Raw genomic sequence first — 12,862 nt, 5'->3', positions numbered from 1 at the left:
TGGTAAGCTATTTTTAAATTTTTCTTCTTTTTCCATCACGATCTCTGTATAGCTTTTTGGAGGGAGTATAGTCGACATCCAATATTGTGTAAGTAACAGGTATACAGTATAATAACTCGTTACCTTTATTCCTACTGATTTTATATCACATACCATACAGGTATTACCTATGAATATTTCCTAAAAATTCGTTTAAGATGAGTTTGGGTCGGTGAGGTCTCACATACACTGCAGACATTCACTGAAAGCCCACAAAGGCCATCAGCAGCTAACAGCTCCCCTGACAAACCACAGCAGGGCTTTTCCTGCTATCAATCTTCAAGGAGAAACCACCAAAGCCTGACCTCTTAGAGGGTGTGCGACCCAATTTTCAAAGGCCAATTACTTACGTATGCGTTTTTAATAGTATATTAATTTTACTGCATATAATCTAACACTGGATAAAACGGCCTCGTTGCTCTCTTCCATCAGCTCCAGGCAGAGGACAAAAACCGTCAGAGAGGCCCTCCAGCATCCCTGGTCATTTGCGAAGACAGGTGCAGCTCTTCACCTTTGTCAAGGATGCCAAACTCTCGCTGCCGGCACCTCAGCTGTCTAGCCAAAGGCTAGGGAAGCAAATCTAACCTAATCTTTTTTTTTTTTTTTTTTTTTTTGCGGCATATGGAAGTTCCCAGGCCAGGGGTCGAATTGAAGCTGTAGCCGCTGACCCACGCCACAGCCACAGCAACACAGCAATGCCAGGTCCTTAACCCACGGAGCAAGGGCAGGGATCATAGCTGCAACCTCACGGTTACTAGTGGGATTCGTTTCCACCGCGTCACAATGGAAACTCCTTAGAGAAGCAAATCTTGATGAAAGATCTTATGTGAATGTAGGCTACTAAACACACTTAAAATAAAAATATAATTATAAGGAATGCTTGAGTTTCACTAGAATTTGTCTGCCAGGTGGCCTGCGGTAGGAAGGACAGCACCACCAAAGCTAAAGCTTGACAGCATTCTGAGGGTGCGACAGAAAGCACCCCGGGAATGGGCAGACACTGGCAAGTGGAACGTATTCAAACCTGCTTACTTTAAAAAAAAAATTAACATGAAACTCTAATTCCTAATATCTTCTGAAGTGGGAAAGAGAAAGACACCATTTGGCGCTTAAAAAAAACCTGTGTATATTTGAAGCTGATAAACCATTTGTGTCAAAATAGGACATGGGCAAAAAGGCAGGACAGGCTTCGGATGCACTCAGCGGAGTCAGGGTGACAGGACCTATTTGCTTACTGGTTTCTCTCCACATCTTCATTCCCAGAGTCTTGAGGATGCAGAGATGAAATGTTAACTGAACGTGCCTATACTGGTCTAATTTCTTTTGACAGCCTGCTTCACAAATTATCAAAATTTTTGATATTAAGGATCTTTGAAAATGGAAAACAGACTCACGGTCCCAATATGGAGGGAGGGGCACCTGATGTAGAAAATAGAACCGTGGGTAAATCAATCTGCAGAGGGTGGGGGGCGGGGGTCCGCATGAGAAATAGTCTGAATTTAACAGACACGAACAATGGGGACTATCAGTTAGGCACGAGGCTCTGAGCCTATGTGCTGGCTCGTCTACAATTTTTTTTTTTTTTTTTTTTTAATGTCTGGCAGAATGTTTTACAAACTAAACCCAGCAAGACTACAATTCTACCAGAAGGTGCCTCAGATGGTTTTGCTAATAATTTTGATCAGCTGAAATGGAGAAAAACATCGTTTCAATTATTCACTTTTCAAAACCCGTCAATTTTAAGTTGGAATATTAAATGCCCCTTTCTTCCTCCTTCCATCACCATCAACCAAATAAAACCAAACCCCAAAAGAACCCTCAGGAAAAGGGAAAGGGGATGGGGCGGTAGTGACATTTTCGAATATTGTTAATGTACTGAAAAATCCTGGTCGATGTTAATTTCTTGCCCCTGGGAAGTTGAGTCCAGCTTCCGTGTAACTTTGTTTGAGGGGAGTAAGTTCCTTTTGAGAACTCGGGGGAGGCTGGCACGGCTCCTGCTGCAAAGATGTAAGTGCAAACCACCATATATTGGCTTTTGTTTTAATAGCCTTTTAACCAACTTTGTTAATGGACTGAATGCAATTTAGATATGGAACTTGGCTAAAACGTAGCTTCAATTGGCTATTAAAATTTAAGAGCCAACTAAGATAGCTAATTACAAAAAAAGCTCCAGTGATAATGCTAAGCAGAATTAGTAATAGCAAATGACAGTCTGTCTAGTCTTATTCCCATAGGGAAAGAAACTCTTAACTGAGAAGTCAACCAGACAATGTGCAGCAAACCTAATTGCATTACTGGTGTTATGGCACACAGATCTGGCAGCTCCCTGGGACAAAACAGGCAGGAAAGTCTGTCAAACTCGAGGCAGAAGGCAACTGACCCTCTTTTCCATTCCAGTTCTAGCAGGCTCCAGGAAATTTTATTTTTATTCACAGTTGATGGCTAAGTGTTCTTTCCAGAGGAACCTTCCTGTAAAACCCTGGCACGGACCAAGGCGCAAGGACGAAAGGAAACGGGCCCCAACAAGCAGTTCAAAAGGAAAGAGATCCTTCACCGACAGCGAATGAGATCCTCCTAATGGATATTTAGGTCTGAAAAAGACAATAATAAATACCTGAGTGCTAAATGTTGAGCTTGGGGGTGCGGGTGGGGGATGTTCTACTTCTCTGCTTCATTACAGATATACCCTCATTACGGCATCAGCTGAAGTGCGACCCGCTCTCCTGTGAAGATTTATCATGTGTGCTGGCCACTTTGAATCCGAGGTGCCGCCGTCTTTAACATTCCCTCGTCAAGTGTCTCCCTGCTGGGCCTGTAAATGTCAGTCCAGTTTTTTCACGGCTGTGCGCACAGATTAGAAACAGCGGGAGAGCCTGGGCGTAGGACTACAATACCAGTCAGGACACTTGTCTTCGTGGCACTGCTCAAGTGATTCCTGGAATGCAGGACCCTGCTGTTTTCTAATATTTACACACAACTGGAGTCATCAAGAGCAGTAAATGCAGTCTAAAGGCAGCTTGCTTCTTTTGTTAGGGACTTTACATTCAAACAGGGATATCAACAATAACACCAAAAAAAAAAAAACCCACCAAAAAACCCAAACCCCAAAAAACCCTACCCCACCGTTTTCAAAAGTTCCATACTACCCCCCTCCCAATTTTGCTGCTAAAAGACCTTCCAGGTAACACCAGGACTGTTCACTTAGCTGCCCCCTCCCTTTCCCAGCATCTTCTCTGTGCATCCCTCGGTTCACTGGGAATGGCAGGGGTTCCGGATTCTTGACCTCAGATTGTGTTTCTGCCGGCTGTGGTTTCTCTGACCTCTACAGGCACAGATGGGGCCTTGGAAACCATTTTCATATCGTTTCAGCCACCTTTGCTTTCTGAACTCTTCGCGTGACGTATCAAAGACCTAGGGCCAGAAGCACCTGAAATACAGACCACTTCTCTTCCGAAAGCCTAGTTTGGAACTTAAAAAAAAAGAAAAAAGAGAGAGAGAAAAAAAAAAAAAGCCAGGGGGAACCCACAGTGACCACATGTATACACTACGAAACGTCTAAATGATTCTTCTTTAAATTACAAATTTTGGGGTAAAAAGCTTTTGAATATCTGCCAAGGATTTTTGGAGCAGAAATCAAAGGGGTGCTATATACCTTATTAAACGTATACAGTGATAGCTGTCATTCATTTCTCAATAAAACTGGGAAAAGAAAGAACTTCAGGGGGCTGGCTGCAGGTGTGGGAGGGAGGGGGAGGGAGGGGCTGTTACACGGGGACCAGATCACCCACCTCTGCAACCAGTGTTAAGCAGATTAGGTCACACAACACATTTCCAGCTGGACTGACTCATGGGTTATTGTCAAATGAGCTAATGAAATAAATGAAGACAAAAGGACAAAGCTCTTTTTTGCAGGGGTGGTGGGGGGATTAAAATGCCTAGAACATAAAAATCTTAAGGATCTCACTGGCACATTTCTCTACCCAGAAAAGTTCATGAAGTAAACTAATACTCTCCCGGCCAGGCAATCGAATAGAATCGACATGCACTTCCAGCTGGAACTTTTCCCGGGATACTTGCCCCCCAAACCCGTCCCAGGGTTCAGGGTTCACAGACCCTTCAGCTGCTTTACTCTGACTGTGAAGTACGTATTTGGCCCGTGGGAGGAAGCTTTGAGCCATCTCCCCGCATCTGAGAATTATACCAAGAAGGCACACCACGAACTTCTGTACTATGATTTTTGTGTCAAGGTCAGAAAAAATTTTAAACACTGTCATTTGTTAGTTATTAAGCAAACTGTAGCCCCAGGTGCCAAAAGGTGTTCATTTACATGACTGTGGCCACTTCTCACTTGCCTCTAAAAGATACAGGAACAAAAAAGACCACCCACAGAAAGATGGGGACATTGTAGCTACTGTGCCAGCTCCTCCCCATGCAAAGGCTCCATCCTGCCTCTGTCCTCCAGGCACAAACGTTCCCTTAAAGACCATCTCCACAGATAACACAGACTCCCAACAAATACTGGACTTGACCACTTCAAAGAGAAGAAAGTTTTTCTAAGATTCTTTGCAGTGGTTCATAGATTAAAACTGCAATGTGCTCAATAGGAAATTTTACAGGTAACTTCAGGACGAGCCAAAACTACAAAGATTCAAGACTCCTTCTTGTAAGTTGCAAGATGCTACTGCTATAATAAAACTCACCAACATATGAATGACACATCCTTAGTACAGTGGAAAGAGTAAGCATTTCATTTGTAAAATAACACCCAATTGATAGAGTTGCCTAAACCATCTGGTCAGCAGTATACTGTACGGAATCACTAATATTGCCTGTGAGGCTGCATTTACCTAAAGACCCTTTTCCAATATAATTCTTCAGAGCATCTTACATACCTTATATCAGTAGAGTCTACTGAATGAGGGGTATATAGAATAACCTGTGGAACTTACAACTATGAAAAAGTCTATAAGCATGAAACAGGATTAAAAAAATAACAGCCAAAGGACAACAGTTTGATTTTTGTGGGGATGGTGAGATTGTAAATGAGTATTTTCTTTCATTTTGATTTCCGTTAATGTGGTTTGGGCAGTAAGTAAGAATTAATAAGTAAAATGGCACTAATTAAATCAGTGTGGTGCTGGCATAAGAACAGACAGACAGATCAATGAACCTGAACCGACAGTCAGAAACAGATCCTGGTATAAGAGCTTAATGTGTGATAAAGCAGGCACTGCAAACCAGGGTGGAAAGGCAATGGGGAAGAGAATTCATTTAACCAATGGTACTGGAGCTACCGATTAGCTATTCGAGTAAAAGTCCATTGCAATGCTTACCTCACGACATACACACACCACATCGAATTTATGTGGATTAAACATTCAGAAGCATGAAAACAAAAAACCTAGAAAAAGCCATGGTAAATATTTCTGATTTCAGGATGGGAAATATTTTCAAACAATGGCAGAAATTACAATGACAGCGATCAAGAGATTAAAGCTGTTAACAATTAAATCAATAAAAAATAAACTGGAAAAAGCCAGGGAACCAACATGACTAAAGCTGAGATCATTACTATACTAACAGCACACACACACATATATCAAAAAGAAAACAGAGTGATTAGTTTACAAATAAAAAACTGCTCAGGTTCACCTAGCAATGTAAAAAAACCTGCCTTAGCAAATTACAAAGATGAGAAGTACTCAAGGATGACAAAATGTAAGCTGAGCACACCGACTCACTGGGCAGAGTTAAGTGATGGAGGTTTGCAAAGCAAATTTCACAATAAGCATCAATGACCATCCATTCTCATAGTCTTTGACCCAATGGTTCCCTTTTGAAAATCTAAGGAAATAAGTGTACATGTGGACAAAGACTTCTGCCCAATTTTATTCAAGAATGTTGTTTATAATATCCCAATACTGAAAACAAACGTCCAATGTCAGGGAAACAGTCATCAAAGGATCACAAATCCATAAGAAAAAAATATCATGGAAACATAAAAACTCTATTGACAAAGAATCTGTAATGACATGGCATGTATTTAACATTAACTTTTAAAAGGCATAATATAGAGATTTCTATAAAGTATGATATTTAAATATAAAAATGCATAGAGAAGGCTGGAAAAAAATGTGTCAAAATTAAACGTGCTTGCCCATGGGTGGTATTAATATAGTTAGTTTGTCTTTTGACCCTTTTCTGTATATTCTAAATTTCCCACAATAATCATGCACGGCAGAAATTAACACAATACTGTAAATCAACTGTACTTCAATAAAACTTTAAAATGTGAAAAAAAATTTTACAGTGATCAAGTCTTATTAATACACTTTGATAACCAGAATACAGAGCACTAAATATAGAATTTCAAAGGGTAAACAAGCATACGCACATAAATATGTCTAATGTATTTATATTTCCACCACTAATTTATTGCTATGAACTTAGGTCTTGATGTGCACATTTTAGTAATTCAAAGAAATAACTGAGGTTTTGCTGTTCTGGCCTATTAGTGTTTGATCTCTCTTGAAAGATCACTATGGAGTTCCCGTCGAGGCTCAGTGGTTAATGAACCCGACTAGCATCCATGAGGTTTCGGGTTCGATCCCTGGCCTCACTCAGTGGGTTAAGGACCCGGCGTTGCCGTGAGCTGTGGTGTAGGCCAGCGGCTACAGCTCCAATTGGACCCCTAGCCTGGGAACCTCCATATGCCGAAGGTGCGGCCCTAAAAAAGGACAAAGGACAAAAGACAAAAAAAAAACAAAACAAAAAACAAAAGATTGTGGAAGAACACCTAGAAGCTACTTTACATCAGGTCTTAGATGGTTACCAAAGACCTACCAGCTGCTTTCTAGAAAATACAGAGGACATGTGCTTCTCTTGGGTGAGGGACAAGAGCCTGGCCCAAGCGTGGCCCACTGAGGACCTAAGAAAACGGCAGAGAAGGCGGGACACCACAGGGCTAGGAACACAGGTCAGTATAGAAGCTGGACAGTGAAGGGAGAGGAAAGAAGGGCGAAATGCGCTGGTTGCAGGGACCGGGATGACGACCAGGACAATACAAGATAGAGACAGAAAACACAGAACTGGAAACAGCAAGAGCAAACATAACTCCGAACAACATGGGGGTTATTTAAACACTTTTTAACGGGGCGGGGGGGGGGGGGTAAGAAAAAACAGAGCAAGGCAGGGAACAGAAGGACCAGCAGGACAAGGGGATGCAGCTGAGGAATCAAACTGGCTACTGCGGCTACTAGTTTTTCATTTCTGCAGCCCTGCCAATCGAGTAACATTCGAGAAAATGCCAGCACTTGTGAAAAACAATATGTGAGGAAATATTTGTTTTCTTAATATTTAACCAACAGGTTTTGCTATGTTTTTGTGTTTTGAAAAATAAAAAAGGCTAAGGCATATACACAAAAACACACCACACACATTTTATCCTATTTTAAGCGTCAATGTGTTTGAAACAGAACTTGGGAGTTGATTTAGGTGTTACAAATAAACTTGGGACCATAACACTGATGAGTACTGAAATCCAACATTCTACAGAAAACAGGAGGCGGCTCTGCCCAAAATCTAGGTTTCTATTCTGTAGAGACACAGAGCGCTGGAACTTGAGGAGGCTTCAACAGATTAACCTTCATTGGGAAGTCGGCAGGTCTGCTCTGCATGTTTCAGCATCTGACCACCGCAGTGGTAACTAAACATCCACTTCAGAGCCTAGAGTTCAAGTCTTTGTGTTGGTTCAGAGTTGCTCAAACTTGGTACAATCGTGACAGTTTTTGATCTGTCTACATCCACCTGTACTAGTATCTACTTAGTATTTTCTGAAAAATCAACTTGCTTTTCAAAAACGGAAATATCTCCTTTAGGTTTGTCCTAAGCAGTAGACAAATTTCCAGTTTCATGTGCTTTTTACATTTAGAATATACTCTGAATAAATGCTTAATTTTTTTTGTTTCGTTTTGTTTTGCTCTTTTTGCCTTTTCTAGAGCCGTACCTGTGGTATATGGAGGTTCCCAGGCTAGGGGTCTAATCAGAGCTGTAGCCGCCAGCCTACACCACAGCCCACAGCAACACGGGATCCGAGCCGCATCTGCAACCTAACCACAGCTCACGGCAACTCTGGATCCTTAACCCACTGAGCAAGGCCAGGGATCGAACCCACAACCTCATGGTTCCTAGTCGGATTCGTTAACCACTGAGCCATGACAGGAACTCCAATAAATGCTTAAATATTTACATAAAAGTGTATCTTGACACCATCTAAAAACACTGTAGAGGCTACAAGTGGTAAGGATACAATACAATTTCTCTAACAAAGTAAATCTGGAAATTCTTGTTTAAATTCCAAGCTTTTGTTCCCAAGGCAACTATAAAAAGTCCACATCTTAAAATTTCTAATCTCCAAAACTCTGAAGTATTTGGTTTATTGTAAGGATGTGATATAGTCCTAAAAAGAGAGAAACTCGTAAGGAAAATAAATCTCCTGTGAATAAACAATAAGCCATATATATTTGACAGGATTTCCTTAAAGGAAGCCAGTGTATATAAAATCTTTCATCATGCCACCACTTGATAACTGCTCGTTTTCTTATGACATAGCTTGCATATTTACATAAATTCTCACGTAATCATTCAAAAACCTATACCTCATCTCTCACAATATACTTACTACTCCATTTTTTTCCTTCATAATCCTTTTCCTTTTTTGTACTGTTCGCTTCACACAGCAGGTGCTTAATAAATGCTTGCAGCCTTGAACAAAATCAATACAAACCAAATCTTGGGACCACAACAAATTGTGTGTTTGTATCAAGCACAATGAAGCCTTTATTTTGCATAGTCCCTTAAAGGTAAGGATTCTGTCAAACATATTATATACTCGGGAAACATACATGATTCGGAAGGTGCATATGCCACAGTAAGTTTTCTTACATGCCCTCCAGAACCTCAAACACACACAGCATGGGATAGCTTAAAGGGTATAAACTTAAGATGGTGAAATTTTATAAATTAGGCTTTAATAAATTGTATAAAGTCTTTATTTTAATAAAAAAATTTGTTTTTCAAAGACATAGGTACTTCATTGTTACCCCCCCCCCCAACAAGACTCACACGAAAATAAAACACTTAATATAGAAAAAGAGGAAAAAGTCAAATGAAAGAAAGAAAAGAACAATTGGTTCACAGTATTTGATTTACTTCTGGATTCTCTTTCTGGTTTTCGAACCTTGAAGAGAAAACAAAGAGATTTAAATCATTAATTTATAAAAGCAAAACAAACAGAAATAACAGTATTTCCAAATATAGTATTAATATTTTAAAATCTAATTGACTGTGATGATTTGTGGAGATGAAAGTCATACACAGAGTTATAAGTGTTAATACCCTGAAAATCTTAGGAAATTGTGTCAGTTTTTTAGTATGTGGAAATTTGCTAACACAGCCTCCCTTCTAGTTTCAAGTTGTATTGGAACGCTTCCATTGGCAAAACACATCCATTGACACTGGGACTGAAATATTTCTTCCTTAAATTTCCACTGTACAATTTAAAACAGTAACTCTTAATGTGAACTAGAGCAATGAGCTAGGTGCTCTTTGGGGAAAGCACTGAGGTTATGAATATTACGAAAAGCAAGGAATTTTCTTCTGAATGTGTTGCTTTTTAAAGGCTGTTCCCTCTACTCTTAAGGCAGAACACTGGCTATTTCAACATGCAGTCTTTTCCACTAGGAATTAAATAGATTCCAATTGAGCAGCCTTCTAGAAAAGTATCACATCTGATACTGGCCTAAGTGCCTCATGACAGCTCCTCTCCAACTATTCCTGGGCTGGAAGAGACCAATCCCTCTTCACCGGCCGCCAGGGAGACTCGGTCCCCAACCACCCCCCCCCCCCCAGTCCACTTCCTCTAGCACAGCAGAGTCAGAAGGACAAGCTTAAGCGCGATCCGGCTGCCTGTGCTGGCAAATGAGGTGTCGCCCCTGCTGCCTCAGGCTCCCTCTGCCAAGAAAGAGCCGCGGCTCCAGGGTGAGGGCAGTGTGGAGCCCCCATTAATCGCTAAACAATAGAGACATCACTACTCCTTTTCTGAAACATACAAAACATTCTCTGAATCTAGGACAAAACATCTACCACACATCTAATCATAAACAATTCCTAAAGGCTTTCTGATCATAGGGTTGTTTAGCTACTTAATTGGAAGATCAGTTTGTTAGTTTTTTTTTCCTAAGTCCTAGTTTGCATTCAACTGCCATACGTCTCAACTCATGCAAACTTCGAACTTAAATGAACATCCTTTTTCTCTCTTGCTCACAGTGCGTAGCCTATACTACTGGTCATTTAAAACTTTGGGGGTTTTTTCTTCAATTTTTTGGGATAGAGCCTTCTTTTAAAAACAGCCCATGATAGATTTTTAGGTTTTTATTTCAACAATTTTGAAATTAATTTTGCATAGAAAATGGAGGATGCTGTGATTTTCTGAGATTGGCATAACATGATATCACAAAATCAAGGTGAAAAATCACTACTATACTACATCTCCCTTTCAACACATTTTGAATCTATGGTCACATTACAAAGGACACTAAAGTTAATGATTATCGCTATATTCAAGTAGTGTTATTCTTCTTAATGTTCTAATTTGATGTTTTACCCTGAGAGTAACCGCCATTGCTACTTATCCTCATTCATCGAGATTTAAAGTTTTTCACTGCCACCAAAAATGCCATCACCACCTGGAATTTATTATATAATCAGTATGCAACTCAGAGACTTTCCTGCAGGTACCAATTCAGTATTTTTCATAATAATCGATTCTGACTGGTGCGGAAAATAATCTTCTCGTCTCTTTAAAATATATACCCGTTTTCCTAACACTTGACTACTGGTAAACGGCCCAATCATAAGACTAATGTGTACGATTTAATATTTGAAAAGCAAAACATACAAAGTTGGGATACTCGTCTGTGATTTTATAATGCAGAAGAAAAAAAAAAGTGGGAAATTTCTTTGCAGGGTGCCTTAAAAATATCTCTTTCTTGACCAGACCATAGACGCTCGGGGTCAACGGACACCATGTTTTCCTCAAAGAATCCTCAAGAACAGCCCAAAAGCCCAGGCACTTCGAAACCACACCAACGAGAGTAGGCCGCTGAGAGCTGTCCATTGCATGAATAGTAGGAACAAAGTAAACTGGCCATAAATACCATGGCTGTATTAACTAATTTTCAGTACAATTCTGAAATATTGGCATGGTTTTGAAATGCCAGAATATGTGTGGTTTTTAAAGGTTTATCATTTTGTGGGGAAAAAATTACTTGCAGCAAATTACCAAATTTTCTCAATTGGTAAAAATTATGCCTTGCATAAAAATAAAAGGATTAAGAGGCCTCTGTTCTTCTTGAAAACTAGCCCGTCACCCCCTCTCTTTCTTTGAGGAAACCCACACAATACACGTTTTGAAAGCTTTCAGAATGTGTTCTTACACAATAGACCCCCAGCTAGTCCAAATGAGTTTAGGTGTATCAAGAAAATTATACACGTTTTTAAAATGGTCTAAATAGATATTAAAGGAAAGTTGCTCCCATTTTGCTAGGCACAGCATTCTGAAAGATCACACAGTGAGAAAAATCTCTTACCATATTGTAAACCATAAATTGTGTTTGAAAATAAAATTGTTAATGAAGAAACTGACATTTCTAAAGCAGCTGTTAGAGGTAACCATTCTTGAAACACGTTTCTGACACAAACTCTTAAAGCTCCAAAACACAGAATTCACCGAACTGTATTATATATCTCTTAAAAAAAATTAAACATAATCATGTGCCTTCTCCTTTAAGTTCTTTAAATTGATGAATACAAATACATACATTTTCATGAACCCTTGGATTGCTTTTTTTTTTCTTTGCTAGAAGCAATAATATTTTATCATCCCAGGTAATACTTCTCTCATTTATGAATATTTCGATAGTAAAATACCTTAACTAGCCTTATACTTTGGGTCGGTGGAGAATTAAAATGGGAAAATAAAATCATTTAATTAAAGCAATGTGGTTTTATGAATAAAGAGAATATGGGAGTTCCCGTCTGGCGCAGTGGTTAACGAATCTGACTAGGAACCAGGAGGTTGTGGGTTCGGTCCCTGCCCTTGCTCAGTGGGTTAAGGATCCGGCGTTGCCGTGAGCTGTGGTGTAGGTTGCAGACGCGGCTCGGATCCTGCGTTGCTGTGGCTCTGGCGTAGGCCGGTGGCTACAGCTCCGATTCAACCCCTAGCCTGGGAACCTCCATATGCCGCAGGAGCGGCCCAAGAAATAGCAAAAAAAAGACAAAAAAAAAAGAGAGAATATGATCATTCTTTATCTTCTTTTTTTAATATTAAAAAAAATCTGGATTGTTCTCCTTAAATCAGTGATAGGGTCTACTCTTTTCTTTTGTCATTAATAAATAAAACAAAAATACAAATATATTTTCTCACAGAAAAGACTGTCAGTATAAGGACCTTAAATTAAAACTTTAGGTATACAATTTTTTTTCATAATTACAATCAAATTTAAAATCATTTATGTATCACAGTGAACACCTCTGATGCTCATTAAGCAAAGTTGAGGTAACAGATGACCTCCAGGCAGAGAAGAGGCATGAGCCTTCCCCGTGCAAGAGGTGCGTTCACTGTGTTCTAAACGGTATCGCTCTTACTACAGCAATGGAGGAGGCCCTGTGCTAAACTACAATTGCCTGTTTTCAAATTTAAGGGATTTTTTTTTTTTTTTTTTTGCTTTTTAGGGCCACACCCATGGCATATGGAAGTCCCCAG

The 12,862-nt window shown here is 39.9% G+C and overlaps 1 protein-coding gene across 3 annotated transcripts in view; it reads right to left on the bottom strand.

Annotated features, from left to right (window-relative positions):
* Positions 1 to 8,849: 8,849 nt before the first annotated feature.
* Positions 8,850 to 12,862, bottom strand: part of VRK1 (VRK serine/threonine kinase 1) — an 85,330-nt gene continuing 81,317 nt past the window's right edge. For all 3 annotated transcript variants that reach the window (XM_047796164.1, XM_047796163.1, XM_047796165.1), the window contains one exon: positions 8,850 to 9,277. In XM_047796164.1, the coding sequence (XP_047652120.1) occupies positions 9,246 to 9,277 (32 nt within the window). In that variant the 3' untranslated portion in view covers positions 8,850 to 9,245. The remainder of the gene's footprint in view (positions 9,278 to 12,862) is intronic.

The sequence above is a fragment of the Phacochoerus africanus genome, chromosome 9 (assembly GCF_016906955.1).
Source record: "Phacochoerus africanus isolate WHEZ1 chromosome 9, ROS_Pafr_v1, whole genome shotgun sequence".
Classification (NCBI taxonomy): domain Eukaryota; kingdom Metazoa; phylum Chordata; class Mammalia; order Artiodactyla; family Suidae; genus Phacochoerus; species Phacochoerus africanus.
Note: the sequence above shows the minus strand (reverse complement) of the source record. Positions and strands in the feature narration are given on the sequence as shown.